General features: G+C 41.4%; 1 protein-coding gene across 1 annotated transcript in view; it reads right to left on the reverse strand.

Moving 5' to 3' along the window:
* LOC101360049 (putative tetratricopeptide repeat protein 41) overlaps positions 1–21085 on the reverse strand; it is an 88603-nt gene that overhangs the window by 37587 nt on the left and 29931 nt on the right. The window contains exons 6-8 of the mRNA XM_004374012.1: positions 11732–11971; positions 10212–10410; positions 9197–9375 (exon numbers count right to left, since the gene is read on the reverse strand). Coding sequence (XP_004374069.1) covers positions 9197–9375; positions 10212–10410; positions 11732–11971 — 618 coding nt within the window. The remainder of the gene's footprint in view (positions 1–9196; positions 9376–10211; positions 10411–11731; positions 11972–21085) is intronic.

Raw genomic sequence — 21085 nt, forward strand, 5'->3', positions numbered from 1 at the left:
GTAGAAATTTTTGAAATGGTGTATCTTTGGCTATGTATATTTTCACCAAAAGGAGAAAAGGTCCTCCAAGTTCGACAAGGGAGAGTGTTGACACGTTGTGGGTTTGTTAACCAATGTCATAAAACAATATGCGTACTGACTGTGTAATGAGAAACTATTTGTTCTGTAAACCTTCACCTAAAGTACAATTAAAAAAAAAACCCAACAAAGTGACTGTCTGAGGAAAAGGGCCTGAAGTGAGTATGCGAACTGAAGGGTAGAGCTAAGCATCATGGGATCCTGAGGACCATAAGCAGCTGGTCAGAGCAGGCAAAAAAGGTGGGTCTGAAGGAACACTGGAGGGATGGGCTTCTGCCCAGAGCAGGGCTAGTGAGCATCCCAGGAAGATTACTGGGTCCAGATTCCTGTCTAAGGTTCAAGTTAGAATGGATACTCAATTCAACAGTCTGTAGTTCTCCAAGAAACCTTCATTATGAACCCTGCCTCCCACTGACCACACTGTCACCTTCACTCAGCTGGCACAACACACAGTCAGAAGAGATGAGAAAGTAATTTTTCTCATTATAAAACCAGTATGTGTACATCATAGAAAAACTGGAAAATACTGAAAAGTACAAAGAAAAAAAAAGTCATAATTGCATCATTCAAAGATAGCCTCTGAAAACATACTGCTGATATTTTGTGTGTACCCATACACACACACATTCATTTTCTGAAAATTAAAATTGAGATCATCTTATATATAATGTTTAATACCTGCTTTTCCACTTTCATATTCAACAAATATTGATTTGTCAGTACTGTGTTGGGAGTTGCCAGCAAACAGTGATTTTAAAGTCATGGAATGGATAAGAAGCCCTACGGAGTGAATGTAGTTAGAGAAGATAAGGGGGTCCAAGGTCAAGCCCTAAAGCCCTCCAACATTTAGAAATCCAGGAGAGGCAGAAAAGCTAGCAAAGCAAACTGAGAGGATGTAGCCAGCAAAATATAAGTGTGAAGTCATGGAAGTAAAAAAAATACAATGTTTCCAGAAGGCAGGAGTGGTGAACTGCATCAAATACTGCTAGAAATCAAATAGATAAGGACAAAAGAGTGGCCATTGGGTTTGGCCACCTAGAGGTCATTATGACCTTGAGAAGAGTGGTATCAATGGATGCCAAGTTATGGAAGGTCTTTATTCCAGGAAAAATGGAAAACCAATGATGTATTTTAAGCCAAATGATAACATGATCAGCTCTCTTATTCAAAAACATCCTTCTTGACAGGGAACACAACAGACAGTCCCTGAGGGAGCAGGAGAAAAGTGGGGTACAGAACTCAAATTCTAGTAAAAAGCCCAGACTTAATGTTCTGACTGAGACTGGAGGATCCCCAGAAAGCATGGCCCCCAGACTCTCTGTCAACCCAGAACTAAAACCATTCCCAAGGCCAACTCTTCAGACAAAGATTAGACTGGGCTAAGAGCGTGCTTCTTAGTTCAAGTAGATACATGAGACCAGATGGGCAGCTCCTGTCCGGAGGTGAGATGAGAAGACAGAGAGGGTCAGGAGCTGGTTGAATGGACACGGGAAATCCAGGGTGGAAAGGAGGAGTGTGCTGTCACAGTATAGGGAGAGCAACTAGGATCACATAACAATGTATGTATAAACTTCCGTATGAGACTAACTTGAATTGTAAACTTTAACTTAAAGTACAACAATAAAAAACAAAACAGAAACATCCTTCTGGTGGCAAGGGAAAATAAACTGGAGAGAGAGCATAAGTGGAAACTGAGACAACAGGAGGTTACCACAGTAGTCCAGGCAAAAGAAGGTGGTAGCCAAGCTTGCCACTAGCCCACATGGTATCTTTGTGGAAATTAGAAAAAGGCACTGCAGCCCTCACCTGGGCACATACCTTGATGAACAGATTGTGGGCTGGATTTCAGGTCCCACTTGCCCCCACATCCTGATGCCCTTGTGCATGACACAACCTTCGTAACTGTTCACGGTAGCCCTGATAATCGTTTAGAGAAGGACAATGGTGGTGGTCAAGATGAAGAGAAGTGGACAAGTTTGAGAAACATTTAAGATATAAAAATGTCAAGACTCAGGGATGAAACGTATTTGGGGAGCAGGTAAGGAGAGAAAAGATCTCCGAGTGGCACAAACGGTTTGTGCTCGACCACTAACCTAAAGGTTGGCAGTTCAAACCCATACAGCACTTCATGGAAGAAAGGCCTGGCAAATTGCTTCTGTAAACATACAGTCAAGAAAACCCTATGGAGCAGTTCTACACTGGAACACATGGGATCACCATGAGTCAGAATCAACTCGACGGTAATGGGTTTTTGTTTAAAGGAGAAAAAAGTGTCAATGATTACTCCAAGGTGGTAATCTGAGAGCTGGTGCTCTGGAAGATAATCTGATTTTGGAGGGAAGTTCATTAGTTCAGTTTTAGACGTTTTGGGTTTGAGGTGCTTTTGAGACATCACTCAAGTGGAGAGTTAAGTAGAGAGTTGGATACATGCATCTGGAGCGCAGAGGAGAAGCGTGGGCTGGAGAAATAAGTGTGTAAATCACATGCACGTGGACCATCACTGAAGCCACTGGCAGAGATAGCATGCTAACAGTGAAATTACAGCATGAGAAGAGAAGAGCCTTTGGTCTTAGGAAACTCCAATACCTAGAGGCCAGGTAGAAGAGAAACTAACAAAGAAGACAGAGAAGTAGCCAGAGAGACGGGAGGAAAACCAGAGTGTCAGGAAACCCAAGGGACCAGAATGTTTGAAAGAGGGTGGGGTCCAAACTATCCAGTGACGCTAAGACAAGGACTGAAAATGTTCTTTGATGGACTGCTCCTGATCTGTGTCCATTTTTTCATTGAAGTGTTCATCGTCTTCGTACTGATTTTCAGGAACTTTTTACTAATATTAGGAATATTAGTCCTCTCGCTGCTATGTATGTTACAAATATTTTCCCAGTTAATCACTTGCTGTTTAATTATGACTTTGGTTTCATCAAACGTTTTTTTGTTGTTGTTGTTCATTTTGTTTTGTTTTGTTTTATATATAGAAGCTTTATGTGTTTATTTACAGCAATTTATCAATTACTTTCTCCCTTAGGGTTTATTCTTCTGCTTTCTTGCTTTACCTACATTTCGTGATAGATTTTTTTTTTTTCCCCTTCATTTTCTTACGTTTAACTCTAATCTTTCTGGAATTTATTTTTGTGTAAAGTTTCTGGTTAGGTGCTCACTTAATTTTTTAATACATATAATTTATACCTATGAATATTTGTATTTATAAATTCACATATACCCACTGATATATATAATTTACATTTATAAATTCACATATACCCATGGCCGTCAAGTTGATACCGACTCATAGCGACCCTATAGGGCAGAGGAGAACTGCCCCATAGGGTTTCCAGGGAGCACCTGGTGGATTCGAACTGCCGATTTTTTGGTTAGCAGCAGAACTCTTAACCGCTGCACCACCAGGGTTTATATATATATATATATATATATATATATATATATATATATGGTTCAGCAGAGGAGAACCAAGTTGAAGACTCCAGATCCCACCCACTGCCTTTCCAAGGCTGTAAATCTCTATGGAAGCCGACTACCACATCTTCCTCCTGCGGAGCCACTGGTGGTTTCCAACCGCCGACCTTTCCGTTAGTAGTCGATCACTTTAACCACCGAGATACCAGGGATTTTTTTTTTTTTTTTTCTGGTTGCCATGGAATCCATGCCACCTCATGGAGACCCCTAATAATAACAAGAAGTTGTTATTCTCCTCGTGGCCATCAGAGGGAGCCAAACACAGACCAGAAGGACGAGCTAAGATGGGGGACATAGGAGTATGCCAACTCTCATCCCCAAGAAACTGGAGCAGGGAGAGATATCAGACACTCTGCAACTACTCCATCAAATTAATGGGACTGAGGCACTCTAGGAAAATGCTGAGTTTTTAAAAGAACTTTCTGGAAGCTCGCAGAGGAAAAAAGTGTAAGTAGCTTATCAGAACAGGACAGAGAGGGGATAACAAAGAATGAGGCTCAGAAAGGGAATTATTACACTTCCCACACACACACAGAGGCTAGGCACTGTTGTTGGGAGGATGCTTCCGCAGTCCGTGTTCTCTTCTCTCTCTCTTTTTAATTTTATTGTGGTTTAGGTGAAAGTTTACAGCACAAATTAGTTTCTCATTCAAAAATTTATGCACGAATTATTTTGTGACACTGGCTGCAATCCCTGCAATGTGTCAGCCCTCTCCCCCTTTCCCTTTACACCCTGGGTTCCTCATGTCCATTCATCCAGTTTTCTTGTCCCTTCCTGCCTTCTCGTCTTTTCTTTTGGGCAGGTGACTAAGAAGCCCGTTCCTCACGTATGTTATTGTTTGTTTTACAGAGGAAACAGAATTTTTGTCCTACATCTACTTCCTGGTTAGTCCCCCTTATCCAGTGATGTCTGGTTCTACCTGATGCTCTCAGCCTTAAACTCCTGCTCTCACCTGGACCCCCAGTGCCAGCTGGGCATCTGTCTACTTCCTGTGGGGGTCCACACTGCTTGAAATGTAGAAGATTATGGGTTCTCCTTCATTCTGCCAAAGCATTTGTCTGTAACAGACTTTTACTAAAAATATAGGGGTGTCAGAAGAGAGTTTCAACACAGCACAGAGAAGGAAACAGTTCAAAATAGAACACTACAGATTGTCATTTCCTCAGCCATCTCCACTTTCAGGAATTTCTAACTCCTTGCTGTTGTTAGCTGCCTTTGAGTTGCCTTAATGGAAATAAAATCTACAGGACTTGGCCATGGTGAGCATGAGGGACAAGTAAGAAGGAAGGTGTATTGTTACAGAGACTAGGACTCCGTGTTGAAAAGTCCCTGGAGGTCCTGGAGTAGCAGAGACTCACCAGCAGGATCTTAGATGATTGTAGAGATGGCATCATGCTTATGGAATCACCAGGACAGCCCTATGGATGTCTCCAGCCCAATGCAAAGGGACACGTTCTGAACTGGGATCATTTACGTCACAGATAAACCTCACCTGCTAAAACATTAAGTGATTTCCTCCCAGTTTCAACCCCCAGCCCCAGCCCCCTTCCATCACCATAACAACCATGTTATGACAAGCAGTTGTGGCATTATCAGGAAAGACTTCTGCCCCCACTTTGGAGATCTAATCTGCCTCTGGTTAGCGTTCAGCCTCCTATAACCCCTCCTCCAACATACACACACACACACACACACACACATCCCTAAGCACTGACAACATCTTTCCAGGTTATTCCTGGCTTTATTTAATACACTTGTATCGTCACAAGTATCACTTGGGTCCTTGCACACGAAGGATTAGTGGATCAGAAAAAATTTCAAAATTACATGAATTATACATGGTAATAATAATAACCACCACCCATCTGTCAGTTTGTTGTACTGTGGTGGCTTACATGTTGTTATGATGCTGAAAGTTATGCCACGAGTATTTCAACTACAGCAGGGTCACTCATGGTGGACAGGTTTCAGTGGAGCTTCTAGACTAAAACAGGCTAAGAAGAAAGGCCTGGTGATCTACTTCCAAAAATTAGCCAATGGAAACCTTATGGATCACAACAGAATACTGTCTAATATAGTGCTGGAAGATGAGCCCGAAACATACCAAAGGCACTCAAACATACCAAAGATCATGAAGAAGGTGCAGGACTGGGCAGTGTTTCGTTCTGTTATATATAAGGTTGCCATGAGTCAGAGCTGACAACTAACAACAACAGTAAAAATAAAGGTAAAGTCATTGGGGAAAACAGTGTGGTGGTTCCTCAAAGACTAAAGATAGAACTACCATATGACCCAGCAATTCCACTCCTAGGTATATACCCACAAAACTTGAAGCAGAGACTCAGAGACTCGTACACCAATGTTCATTGCAGCACTGTTCACAATAGCCAAAAGGTGCAAACAACGAAAATGCCCATCTGTAGATGAACAGATAAGCAAAATGCGGTACATACATACAATGGAATACTACTAAGCCAGTAGAAGAAACAGTCTTGATACATGCTACAATGTGGATGGAGCTTGAAGACATTACCCAAACAAAATCAAACCAGTTGCCAACATGTCAATTCCGACTCACAACAACCCTATAGGACAGAGTAGAACTGCCCCATAGGGTTTCCAAGGCTGTAATCTTTACGGAAACAAACTGCCACATCTTTCTCCTGCAGAGCAGCTGGTGAGTCTGAACAACCAACCTTTCAGTTAGCAGCCGAGTGCTTAACCACTGCACCACCAAGGCTCCTCTTTGAAGACATTATGCCGAATGAAATTAACTCAACCACAAAAGGACAAATATTGTATGACCTCACTTATATAAAAAGACAAGAAAAGGCAAATGTATAGAGACCAAAGTTTATTAGTGGTTACCAGGGGTGGGAGAGAGGTGGAAAGGGGGGTGTAAATGGTGATGGAAAAAACTGCATTGAAGAAAGGTAGGATTGTACAGCCAATAATTGTAATAGCTGTCAATCAGTTGTACACCTGTAAAAAGCTGAATTGGCAAAGTTGTATGATAGATATATTTACGACAAAAAAAAAAAAAGCAGCTGATGCTGCTTATGTACAACCAAAAACCTCACGAGATTTGGTTCCTTGGTTTGGATGTTTAGGGTCATGGTTTTGTGGGACATCCCAGTTAACTGGCCTAATAACGTGTTTAGTGCTTGTGTTCTACCTCCTAGTTAGTTGTGTAGTGCCTTGGATCTTAAAAGCTGGCAAGGAGCCATCATCCAAGGCATGACAATTAGTCCCTATTTGCCTGGAACAACAGAGGAAGGAGAGTCAGGAATAGGAGGAGGATATGCAGTGTGTGGCTAATTGCCTCCATGAACAACTGCCTCCTTTGCCATGAGACTAGAAGAACTGGATGGTGCCTGACTACCATTACTAAACATTTTGATCAAAGATTCTATAGAAGAAGCCTGATCAAAAAGGGGAAAATGCAAAACAAAATTTCAAATTCTCATGGACTCCAGACTTTCTGGAGCCATGGAGGGTAGATGAACCCCTGAAACTATTGCCCTGAGATAATCTTTAAACTTTACCAAAAGTATCCCCTGATGTCTTCTTAAAACCAAACAATAGTCTACTTAACCAGTAAAAAGTATCTGCTTTGAGCATTATGCCCTTTTAGGAACTATCTATACGGGATCAAAGCGACAACAGCAACTCGAAAGATTAGATAGAAACCTTAGGGTGCAGTGAGTTTATGTTAATGGCGGAGGAACAATTCAGAAAAGGAGGGTGAGAATGGTTCCACGACTCAAAGAACGTAATCAATGTCACTGAATTGTACACACAGAAATGGTTGAATTGGTGTGTTTTGCTGTGTATATTCTCAACAGCCGACAAAAGAAGAAGGAAAAAAAGGTGAAGGCTAGATGTTTAAGGACCAAAAGAGACGCAGGCATGGTGTAACCCAAATCCATTTTGGACTAGCTGGGAGACTTTATGCAACCTACTTTGCCTCTCTGAGACAAAGTTTCCCTAATTTTCTAAATAAAGATATTAATAGTATAATGAGTTTTGTAAGGGTTTAAAGAAGAAAGTACATATACTTAACTCAGAACCTGGTGCGTGTCAAATGCTCAAAATCTGTTGCTATGATCACTTGACTATAAACCCCATGAGGGCAGGGATATCTCTTGCCTTGCTCATCACTATATCAGCAGTGCCTAGCAGAGCCCATAGGCCCAACAAGGTGCTCAGTTGATATTTGTTGAAAAAATGAAGGTTATTACTCAGTTTAATAATTCAGGAAATACAGGATGAGGGTTGTAAGGGGGCCTATTTATGGAGAACGAAGGGAAGAAATATTAACCAAAACTGCTACAATCAAACTCAGGCCACTTAAACAGCGTGTCAATGACTTGCAGAATTTAGGTTTGGAATCTATTTAATCTGAAGTGTCAACTGGTCACTCAGGAAAGCTGCTGACCAAGCAATAATGTTATTAGTTTAAAAAAAAAATGTTGCTACAGAGTTGATTCCAACTCATGGTGACCCCATGTGTATCAGAGTAGAACTGTGCTCCATAGTGTTCACAGTGGCTGATTTTTCCAGAAATAGATTGCCAGGCCTTTCTTCTGAGGCACCTCTGGGTAGACTCAAACTTCTAACCTTTCAGTTAGCAGCTGAGCACATTAATGATTTCCACCACCCAGGTACTCTGTTATGGATTGAATTATGTCCCCCAAAAATGTGTATCAACTTGGCTAGGCCATGATTCCCAGTAGTGTGTGGTTTTCCACCATTTTGTGATCTGATGTGATTATCTTATATGTTGTAAATTCTAACTTCTATGATATTAATAAGGCACGATTAGAGGCAGTTATGTTAATGAGGCAGGACTCAATCTACAGGATTAGGTTGTATCTTGAGTCAATCTCTTTTGAGATATAAAGGTGAAACTTGAGCAGAGAGGAAAGGGACCTCATTACCACCAAGCAAGAAGAGCCAGGAGCAGAGCACATCCTTTGGACCCAGGGTCCCTGTGCTGAGAAGCTCCTAGACCAGGGGAAGAAGATGACAAGGACCCTCCCCTAGAGCCAACAGAGAGAGAAAGCCTTGCCCTGGAACTGGCACCCTGAATTTGGACATCTAGCCTCCTAAACTGTGAGAGAATAAATTTCTCTTTGTTAAAGCCATCTGCTTGTGGTATTTCTGTTATAGCGGCACTAGATAACTAAGACAGAATTTAATGCTTTTAGTAGCTCTCAGGAAATGGGGCATGTACCCTGCTACTTGGAAAGGATGTCAAGGCCAGAAATACAGATAAGAAAGTACGGTGTTAATCCATGAGAAAGTGTAGAGAGAAAAGAAGGCTAAGGACAAATCCTTGGAAAACAGTGACAGCAAGAAGAGAAAGAGGAGCCATTTCAAAATTAAAATTTCCCCTAATTTGTTATACTCAGAAGTTGTTGGCTTAAATTGTGGGAAGACTTTGAAAATGATTGAAATGGCATTTTGTTGTATATATATTTCACCACACACACACACACACACCAAAACAATAGTGGGGAGAAGTAATCAGAGAAGTCTGCTGGATTAATCAGAATTAGATGAGGAAATGGAAGAACAGTAACTTTTGGCGACCATATATCCCAGCAAAATGGACCACTGGAAACATTATTACTCACTGTACCTGAGAGCATACATCTCTTCCTGGCTTTATGGCACTGATCTGCTTTAATCTTGGCCACTGAGAGTAAATAGGCCCCTGAGACATCATATCCGGCTTCCTCTAATACATTCCAGTAGTGAAGGAGGTGCAGCCTTGTCCAGAAGCTCGGACTTCTGATTTTTGACAGAAAGTCTGTGATGCTGGTAACACAATGTAGCAATAGAAATCATTTTAGTATTTCATGCCTTGAAGGAAGCTGTTCTTCTATAGACCACATTTCATTAGCCTCTTCATAAATTCCTTTACTGACATGACTTTGCCAGGTCACCACATGAGCATGAGCTTTTCACTCTTTAGCAGTCAAACCCAGTTGTACCCATCTGTCCAGGATGCCCCCTCCACCTGGCAGGCTCCCTGGGTCTGACAGGCAGAGCCAGGACCTCCCTCTCTGTGCTGGCATTGCTCTTGTGTAGCATTTATCACCCTCTGGCTCTACATCATCCCTACGAGATGGAAAGCACCAAAGGGCTTGGGGCTGTACCTTATTCCCTTCTATATCCCAAGGGCCTAGAACAGTGCCAGAGAAAAAGTGGGCCATCAGTAGATGTTTACAGAATGAATGCAGAGGAGGAAGGGAAGGAAGAAGAGGGAGGAGAAGAGAAAGGAGGAGAGGGAAAGGGAGAAGAAGAAGGTAGGAGGATCTAGCAGGAGAATATGGCCCATCTTTTATCCTTGCCCATCTAGAAGTCCTCCTCTCTCTGGAATACCACTTAACTTTGAGGAGAATCCACATGGAGTGAAGAGAAAAAAGTACACTTTACAGAGCCAGACAGATTGAATGGAGTAACCTGGGGATCCACCAGCTGCAGAAGTTGATGACAGATGATGTTCCCATTGGAATGAATGAACGGGTGGTTGAAAGAATAAATGAATGGATGCATCTCCCTCAAGGGAGCCATGGCTATCAAATGCTGCACTAGCACAAGGAAAAGCTAAATCTGCACAAATACAATGATTCAAACAACATGAGACTTACTTAGGACTCGAGACAAAGCTGCATAAACCCTCCCAGCAGCCGCTCATCTTCATATGCCATGGCAATTCTTGATAAACTCGCCAGAAAGCAGTTTGCCGCTGGAAGTATCTAACCAAGACGTGGTGAAAATATGTTTTCTTGTGATTCGTTGGGTTCTGAAAGGTATGTGGACTGCTCTCTCTGACAGGTGTGATTACACCTATTTGAAAATCAATTACAGTTTAACACAACTGACTTTTTAGTATATGAAAACATTATAGAAAAAAATTTAACAGTTTTTTTTTTTTTTGCAGTAATTGTTGTTAGTTGCTGTTGAGTCAATTCCAACTCATGGTGACCCCATGTATACACAGTAGAACTGTGCTCCATACGGTTTTCAAGGCTGTGACTTTTCAGAAGCGGATCGCCAGGCCTGTCTTCCAAGGCGCCTCTGGGTGGGTTCAAACCACCCACCTTTTGGCTAACAGTCAGCGCTTAACTGTTTGCACCACCCAGAAATTCCTTGGCCATAATTAGAGTCGATAAAAGTCAAGGTAGCTTGGAAAAAAACTGGAGTGTTAAACACGTATCTTCGCTCTCTCTTTTTTTTTTTAATTTTGTAGCTCTTTTTATTTTTTTTAGCAGTACATAAAATAAAAAATAAAAATATTTTACTAGGCATGATATGTTTTTGTATGTAAAGGAATCTCAACCAAAGCGCTCTGAACCCTACAGTTACCACAGCTATTTCTAAATGAAAATGTATCTTCTTATAAATCAGTCTGAATTTACCAAATAATTCGTTGTATTTAAAATCACTGACCTAGAATTTGAGAAGCCATGAGCGTGTTGATTTTCCGTCACATATGTTGTTTTCTTCTCTCCCCTCCCCAGAAATATTTGTAACTACTTTTCTATTTTAAATATGCACCATAGTTTCCACTTAAATAAGCACTTTCCAATATTTGAGAGGGTGCTTTTGGAGAAGTTAATCCACTGCCTGAATCTCATATAGACCCGGAGACAAATGAACAAACCAATGGCAAATTGGATGTTGGAGCTAAGATTACTACGCCTTTATTACCAAAGAGAAATGATTTCAGTAGCTCATATAACCTAGAAACAAGCGTCTCAAAAACTAAAATAGAAGTATTTTCAATTTTCTGCTTGATACTTTTTCTTGCAAAATGAATGCAGCACACACCTGGATGGCACACCAAGCCCAGCTATTCATAAGAACTATAACAAATTGAGAGCCCATTGTTCAAATAGCCGTTTTGCATTTCCACTGAAATGATTTCCAGGTCATCCACACATTCGGAAAAACCCCATGCTATCTGTTCTAACCACCACCCATCTGTTGGTTTGTCGTACTGTGGTGGCTAGCGTGTTACTGTGATGCTGGAAGTTATGCCACTGATACTTCAAATACCAGCAGGGTCACTTATGGTGGACAGGTTTCAGCAGAGTTTACAAACTAAGACTATGCCACTCTTACCTTCCCTTTAACCAGCTGGTATTTTCACAAATTCAAGCCTTACCAAGAAGTTTGTGCTCCACAGCATTTCTCAGGGACTGGTGCCGAAAACACAGGAGGCCATTGGGCTTCTCCTGGATCCACTCTTTGGTGGCGTTGCGGAAGGCAGCCCAGTGTAACGGGGTCACTTGGTAATGATTCCTGTAGCCTAGCATGTCCAAAAGCTGGAGTAGCTCATCCTCCGCCAACCCACAATGCGAGATGCTCAGTAAGCACAGAGCGTCGGCCACCCAGCCATCCAGCCCTATGCAGACAACATGATGATGCTGAAAATAACAGCTGACATATGCCAGGTATCAATCTCAACGCTTTATATGATTAACCAACTTATTTCTTTCAATAATTCTATAGGTAGATGCTGTAATTGCCCCTGCCTCACAAATGAGGAAGCACAGAGAAGTCAAATAACATGCCCAAGGTCACACAGCTAGTAGGTGCAGAACTGGGATTTAAACCCAGACAGCCTGGCTCCAGAGGCAACACTCTTAACCATCAAGTTATCGGCAACATTGTCACAGCTAATACATCGTGAAATATGGTTGCAAACTGGTAAGCCTCCTGATTATTACATTTGGTATGTCTGCTTACCCATTGCCGTCGAGTCGATTCCAACTCATAGCAACACTATAGGACAGAGTAGAACCGTCCCATAGGGTTTCCAAGGAAGCATCTGGTGGATTCGAACTGCCCACTTTTTGGTTAACAGCCGAGCTCTTAACCACTGCACCACCAGGGCTCCTTAACAGTCTTTATTAAAGTTTCCAAACACCAAATTTACATTTGTGCCTATGATTGCGTTCCTGCACATATTCACATACACCCTTTGAGCCAACTCTTCATTTCTCCCCTGGCCATTAGGTTTTTCCACCATAGTTAGATTTCCTACTGGCTTTGTCATCAACTACAAAGACACCCTTAAGACTATGGAGAAAAATGACAACATGGTCTACCATTCTAAATGTATTTCCTATGCTAGGATTTGGCGAGGCATGGGTGGTTCAATGGTAGAATTCTCCTCTTCCATGCAGGTGACTTGAGTTCAATTCCTGGCCAATGCACCTCATGCACAGCCACCACCGATCTGTCAGTGGAGGCTTGCGTGTTGCACATTTCAGCAAAGCTTCCAGACTAAGACAGGCTAGGAAGAAAGGTCTGTAAATTCACTTCTAAAAATCAGTCAGTGAAAACCCTATGGATCACAACTGATCCACAACCAATCATAGGGATGGCATAGGGCTGGGCAGTGTTTCATTCCATTGTGTATGGGGTCACTGTAAGTTGGAAGCCACCTTGATGGCAGCCAACAACAACATGCTAGGACTGGGGAACGAGCCCAAGTTACCTGCAATCTTTAAGCAAAAGTAGCTATTCAGCTTCTGCTGTACAAATGTTCTCTGATGTTTACCCTCTTTAACTGAACTCTTCCTGGCTGGGCTCCCTGGGCCTCAGTGGGAGGGAGTGGGTTTAAAGTGGAGAGGGCTGGGAGGGGGAAGTTGCCTGGGAGAAGGGAGCAGTCCCTGGTCCGAGAGGACGAGAGGACGCAGGCTTTCCTACCCATTCTTGGAGAGGTGGGGTGGCATACCCATGGTCCACTTTGCCTGAATGACTCTTCTGGAGACACAGAGACCCTACTTCTACCTCCTTGGCGGTAGGTGGAGGAGCACACTAAATTTGAAGTCAATTTTCTTTGCAGAGATGCAAACTCATAAGAGTGAAAAATGGGACAGGACAATATGTTGAAGTACTAATCAATGTGTTTTTCATTCCAAGTATTTTCAGCTTCTCTCTTCCCACCCCACCACCTCTGCTCATTCTAAATTCACTGCCCTTAAGAAATGATCGTTATGGCAGAAATACAGCGAGAAGAACTCAAGTTTCAAAAGACTTTTGAAGCTCACAGCAGAGACAATGGTTTGAGATAACAAACTTTGAGTCTAAAAACCTGACAGTTAAATATCAAAAGATAAATACTGACTAACTCGTGGAATAAATTTTTTGCCACAAACAGCACAATCAGACAATTACAGGATTATCTAAAGAGGAAGTTTTTCCCACCCACCCAGAAAGAAAAGAAAATTTGCTGAGCTGAGAAAGGGAGGAGTGTCAGAGAAGACAGCAATAGAGATTCTCACAAGGATTTCTGAGAAGGGGCTTGTGCACTCCCCTGAACCCAGGCTAGCTTTGTGCAGGGAGAGACTGACCCACCAAATGCATCTGGGAACCAACAGTAGAGAGGGCCTGATCTCTGCTTCCACGGGAAGCCTGGGAGGCAGCAACCTTGCAGATTTCCCAATGCCACCAGGGAAACAGAAAAGAGGGTATGCAGAATATCGAGTACTAAAGGGCCTGAGCAGCCAATATTCCCTGTTAGAAGGTTGAATACCTACAGGAGGACTGTAGGCTCAAGAAGGATGCAGAAATTAGCTGAGGAGAGGGGCCTCCTCAGAGTTAGGATGAAGGAATAAGAAAGCAGATGGCAGGATAAATCAAACAACCCCAAAATAAATGGGAACACCAAACCAAATCTGCTGCCGTTGAGTCCATTCTGACTCAAAGCGACCCTACAGAACAGAGCAGAACTGCCCCATAGGGTTTCCAAGGAGCGCCTGGTGGATTTGAACTGACAACCTTTTGGTCAGCAGCTGAACTCTTAACCACTATGCCGCCAGGGTTTCCAAATGGGAACACAGGCATCCTAAAACCAAAACAAAGCACAAAAAACCCAAACCCATTGCCATCAAGTTGATTCCGACTCATACAGATCCTATAAGACAGAGTAGAACTGCCCTCTACGGTTTCCAAGGAGCAGCTGGTGGATTCGGACTGCCGACCTTTTGGTTAGCAGCCGAGCTCTATAACTACTGCACCATAAGGGCTCCTCATGCATCCTAGAGGATACCAAAAACAAAGGGATACCAATGTCAGAGGACCATTTGAGGCCACATCCACCTCAGTGAAAGACAGCAGGGGCAGATGACAACCAAGGACACCCAGCCCCAAGGCTGAACTCCACAGAGACAGGGGAAAGGCACAAATCCTTGCCTGACTGAAAAAATTCTGAATTGACTGAAAACAAGTTAAACTGATGGATTTAATCTGAACTGACTGGATTAGGTTTCTGCTCTCAGCAGGGCTGTAGGCTCAAAAGAGATTAAATTGAGTCACAGAAATAATAAAGGCCCTCAGGATTCTGGGAGGATGGTGGTGTAAACAAACCAGCATTATAGCTCTCCCCCACAAATACAACAAGAAATACAATAAGGAAACGGTGCTTGGCTTTGAGGGACTCTGAATCGGGGAGCTGAGAAAAGCAGCAGGCAACTGCAGATAGGCAAGAATCAACAAATCAGCAAGTCACATAAGGTAGGAAAATTGCTTCTCTCACCATCCCTGCCCCGCCCCCAGCCACGCAGGCTGCCAGATGCTGTGAACTGGGGTAGTGGCCCAGAAAAAGAGCCAGATTCCCTAACCATCACAACCTCTTCCTGTACAGAGACAGGACCCCAAGTTTTTGCCCTAAAGTCAACAAGGCAGACCTCCCTGGTAGTCCATTTGGAGTGTGTCAGCACCTCCCCACCCAGACACTGTCAGTTGCAAGCCTACTGTGAATTGCTACAGAAGGCCCGTGCAGTGGGGTTTGATCTCATAGTCAACAATCTACCAGCCTCCCTACATACCCCATAGCTCAGGCCTCTGAAACCAACAGGACAGACCTTCTGGGGACTCAGATCAGGTCTGTCTGCTCCCCTTTTCAGATGGTACTAAGGACTGCTAACTGAGGCTGCTGTGTAAGATGCAGGCATCTTTAGTGGAGGCTACATCCACAGCCAACATACTACAGGAAGTGCTCTGACATCAACAACGCAGACCTCCCTGGAGGTCCATTTGGAGCATGACAGCTCCTCTCCCTCCCCAGGACACTGTAACCTGCAAGCCTGCTATGAATTCCAACAGAAGGGCCCTGCAGTAGAGTCTGCTCCCATAGTCAGCAGTCTACCAGCCTCCCTGTGCACCTCATAGCTTAGGCCTCTGAAACCAACAGGACAGACCTCCCTGGGAATCAGTCTGATCCCCCTTACAGTCAGCACTGAGGACTGGTGACTGAGGCTGCTGTGTGCTAGGAAGCAGGCATCTTAAGTGGGGGCTACAACCACAGCCGACACCCTATGGGGCAGGCTCCAACAGCAACAAAGCAGACCTCCTGGGGATCCATTCAGAGTGTGACTACCCCTTCCCCAACCAGTAACTGTCAGTTGCTGGACTAATATGAACTCCTACAGAAGGTTCACTACAGTGGAGACAGGAGGTGGGCTACCTAAGTGGAGACTGCTCCCCCAACAACCACAGGGCCACTGAGGCTCTTAAACTAACAAGACAGATCTCTCAGAGGTCCTTGTGGGGAATGCCAGCCCCACCTCCTTCTGAAACAGAGGAAAGTCTGCCTCTACTTCCCCTGAATGCCACCTCAGATATAAGCAGCCCCCACGGAGCAGGGAAGGAAACCTCAGGCAAAACCAGAGGGCAACACCTAGCCCTGAAGGGGGCAAACTAGGTGTGGGTTTTCCAACTGAAAAAATGATTGCAAAACAGAGAAGGGAAGGGAGAAATAACCAGAGAGAGGGGACTGCGCCCCCTGGTGGACAGATTGATTAGTACATGATCTCGCTCCTGAGTGGTGGTGCCCACTGGTGGACAGACTGACTACAGCATGTTGTCTCGTGTGTTTGGGAGAGACTGAAGGTTGAAAAGCAAGATCTGGAACTTCAAATCCTAATTAAGCCAGGGAGGGAGAAGGACCTATCACAGAGAGGGAGAGGAAACGGTAAGCAAAGGCTGAAGGCTCTGCCCACCTAAAAGTTTCTTTTAGCAAGTAGTGCGGGCAAAAACACCAAACACTGAGGAAAACTGAGAAAGTTAACACCCTTGAAAATTCCAATGCCCCAACAAAAAATAACATAACACAGAAAGAACAGAGAAACAATGGTCTATCCAAATGAACATGACAAAAGGAATGAAAGTGCATCTAGGGATAACCAAATTATGAAGAAAAAAAAAAAAGAAAAAATATAAATACAATAACATAAAACATAATTAAAGAACTAAGGGAAAACATAGAAAAAAGCTAAAAGAAATAAAGAAAATGCAAGAACAAAGTGAAGATCTAAAAAAAGAGATACAATAACTGAAATAAGAAACACAGTAGAAGAACTTACCAACAGATGTAATCAATCAGGCAGAATAAAAAATCAGCAAATAAGATAGCTAAAATTACAGATGCTGAAGAGCAACAAGAACAGAGGTTCAAGGAAGCTAAGAATAGTTTAATGGAATTGTGGGACAACAACAAGAGACCTAATATATGCATCATGGGAATTCCAGAAGGAGACAAAAGAGAAACGGACAGAAAGAATATTTGAAGAAATAATGACAGAAAAATTCCCCAGTCTAACGAAGGACATAAATCTACGAATCCAAGAAGCTCAAAAAACCCCAAGCGGGATAACCCAAAGAGAGCTACACCAAGACACATCATAGTTAGGCTCCCAAAAATTAAAGATAAAGAGAGAATCCTGAAAGCCATGAGAGAGAAGCAGTCGCATACAAAGGATCCACAATAAGATTAAGTGCCAATTTTTCTTCAGAAACATTGGCGGTCAGAAGGCAATGGAATGATATATTTAAAGTGCTGAAAAGAAAAAAACTGTCAACCAAGAATACTATACCCAGTGAAATCATCCTTCAAGAATGATGGTGAAATTAAAATATTCCCAGACAAACAGAAGCTGAGAGAGTTCACATCCACCAGACCATCCCTACAAAAAATACTAATGGGAGTTCTACAGATGGAAGGGAAAACACACTAGAAAGTTATTAAAGCTATACATAAAAAGAAAGATCCCTAATAAAGAAAAATGCATGCACAAGTATAAGGGCTAGTAATAAGGTACTCATGCTTGATAATTTGAAATGTTTTGTCCTTTGTATTTTTTAATAAAAAATGTATAAAAGGCAAGGATAAAACTATGTTAGAGGGCACATGAAATATAAAGACATTATTAGTGATAACAACAAGAAAAGGGAGGAGGAATGGTATAGATATAGAATTTCTTATATGTTACTGAAGTTAAGTTTGTACTAGCTTACCCTAGAAAGTGATAAATACAAGCTGTTAAATGCAATATTCATGGTAACCACTAAGAAAACATACACAAAAGGAAAAGAGAAGGGAACCAAAAAGTCTCACTATAATAAACCAACAAAACACAAAAGCAAGCAGTACTAAAGGACAAAGACAAATAAGGCTTAAGACACAAACACAAAAATAACAACATGGCAGAAGTAAGTCACTTCTTATCAGTTATTACAGTGAATGTAAATGGACTAAATGCAACAAACAAAAAAGCAAAGAGTGCAGAATATATGAAAAACATGATCCAACTGTACGCGCTTTACAAGAGACACGCCTTAAATCCAAGGACACAAATAGGTTGAAAGTGAAAAGATGGAAAAAAATATTCCATGCAAATAATAACCAAAAGAGACCTGGGGTGGCAATCTTAATATCAGACAAAGTAGACTTTAAGACAAAATCTTTCAGAAGATATAAATATAGACATTGTTGTTGTTAGGTGCTGTCAAGCTGGTTCCGACTCATAGCAACCCTATGTACACCAGAATGATACACTGCCCAATTAATCAAGAAAATTTAACAGTCATAAATACATATGCACTCAACATCAGGGCACCTAAATATATAAACAAAACACTGACAGAATTGAAAGGAGAATCAGATAGTACTACAATAGTAGTTGGAGGCTTCAATACACCACTTTGAATATTGGACAAAACATCTAGAAAGGATATCAATAAGGAAACAGAGGACCTGAATGACACTATAAACCAACTAGACTTAACAGACATATAGAGAACACTCCACACAAAAACAGCACAATACATATTATACTCCAGTGCACATGGATCATTATCCAAGACAGACCACATTTTAGGTCACAAAGCAAATTCTGATAAACTTAAAAAGATTGAAATCATACAAAGTATTTTCTCTGACCACAACAGAGTGAAGCTAGAAATCAATAACAGAAAGAAACCTGGAAAATACACAGACATATGGAAATTAAACAACACACTATTAAACTACTAATGGTTAAAGGAAGAAATCAAAAGAGAAATCACAAATTCCTTAGAGTCAAATGAAAATGAAAGCACAATATACCAAAACTTATGGGATGCAGTAAAGGCATTCCCTCAGAGGGAAACTTATAGCAATAAATGTCTACATAATAAAAGAAGATAACAAATTAACAGCCAAACTTGACAACTCCAGGAACTAGAAACAGAAGAGCAAATTAAGCCTAAACCTACCAGAAGAAAGGAAATAACAAAGATCAGAGCATAAATAAATAAAATCAAAAACAGAAAAACAATAGAGAAAATCACTAAAACTAGAAGTTGGGTCTTTGAAAAGATCAATAAAATTGACAAACCTTTAGCTAGACTGACAAAGAATAGAAAAGATGCAAATAACCCCAGAGGGGACAGGAAAGCTGCTAATAGCGAACCCAAGGTCGAGAAGGGAGAGTGTTGACATGTCGTGGGACTGGCAACCAATGTTATAAAACAATATGTGTACTGATTTTTAATGAGAAGCTTGTTTGGTCTGTAAACCTTCATCTAAAGCACAATAATAAAAAATAAAAAGGAAAAAAAAATCTCTGTGGGCTTGGCTGCATATATAAGCAAACTCCTTGTCAATTTCAAGGCATGGCCCTCCCAGCAGAGCCACAAACTGATCAATCCCCTCGGTGGACCAAAGTCACTTCATTTGCATACTCTATAGTCACTTCATTTTCATAATTTATAGTATATTGACCAATCCCTGAAAAGTGTGTAAAACAGACCAATCACAGGACAGGCTGCAGCCCAGGGCTAGACAAAAATTATCAAACCATCAAGTTATTTACAGCTTACCCAGAAAAAGTCAATCACCCTGGACAAAAGTAACAAACCCTCTGGGGTAGAAAACTAGGGCAAAGGTAACTCCTCAGGGTTTAGGGAAAAATCTCTCAAGCTGTTTTTCCAAAGAACCAAGGCAAAAGGCCACATAAAGGAACTTCCCTCACCACACAATGAAAGATGCTTTTTAAAAATACCAGCTTATACGTGCTTTTTATAATGTTTTACCATGTGAGCACTTTCCATTGTTCATCTGATATATTTGTTACATACAGACACTTTCCACAAGTACAAACTGGAAAAACAGTTATTTTGAGGTACCTTTTCCTTTTTCTTCTCAATAAGGGAAGTTTTCCACTGTAGGCTATTTAAATTCAATTTATTAGCCTTCTAATAAGATTTTCCCTAATAAGCCTACTTTTTAGTGCAATGTACACCACACACTACCATGCACTTGCTTATACCTTGCTTACTTCCTAGTTGTTAAATGTATATCATATATAAATTTTATCTACCCAAATAGTTTTTAAGTTGCTTGAGGTCAAGGATGGATTTTGGGTTACTTTGTACTTCTAATTGTAATAGCTGCCATTTGTTAGAGGCTTTACGAGTACCAGGAACCTTATGTACATTTCATTTATTATTTACAATAACATGGCAAATTAGGTATTATTATCCCCATTTTACAGATATGGAAAGCCTCAGACAAAATTAGTCTCAAGGTTGTAAACCTATTAAGTGACCATAATAATGGGTCCTTAATACGTGATTATTGAGTTAACTGATTTGTGGTAATTTCCCTGAAAGGCCATTCCATCTGGCCATAGTGCACTAGAAAAAAACATGGGTTTGTATCCCTATGCTACAAATTACTAGCTTGTGACCATGGGCAACTTACTAAAAGATGTGAGTTTCCAGATTTGTAAAATGGGATAATAAAACCCAACCCATGAGGGATTATGAATATTAAACTAGATAATACAGATACAAAATAAATATTGACTTATTAACTTGCTTGATTACATGGTTATTTTCTCTTTCCTCTCACTAAAATGTCAGCCCTATGAGAGCAGGGACTTCACATATCTTCTTTACCACTATATTCTTACTGCTTAGAGGAATACTGGCACATAGTAGATTGTCAATAAATACTTCCTGAACGAATACATTTAAAAATACCAAATAGAAAAGATATGTATCAAAGCATCTCATATTTTCTTTGTATACATATGATTTAATAACCTACTAGATGATGGCAAAATTCAATAAAATTCAGCAAGATTTTACTGAGCACTTTTTATATGCTAACATTCATAACTACATTGAAATATGTTGACAGAATCCTCTCAGATCATTACCATCACACTTCCTAAATAGAGACCTC

The sequence above is a fragment of the Trichechus manatus genome, unplaced genomic scaffold (assembly GCF_000243295.1).
Source record: "Trichechus manatus latirostris isolate Lorelei unplaced genomic scaffold, TriManLat1.0 scaffold00027, whole genome shotgun sequence".
Classification (NCBI taxonomy): domain Eukaryota; kingdom Metazoa; phylum Chordata; class Mammalia; order Sirenia; family Trichechidae; genus Trichechus; species Trichechus manatus.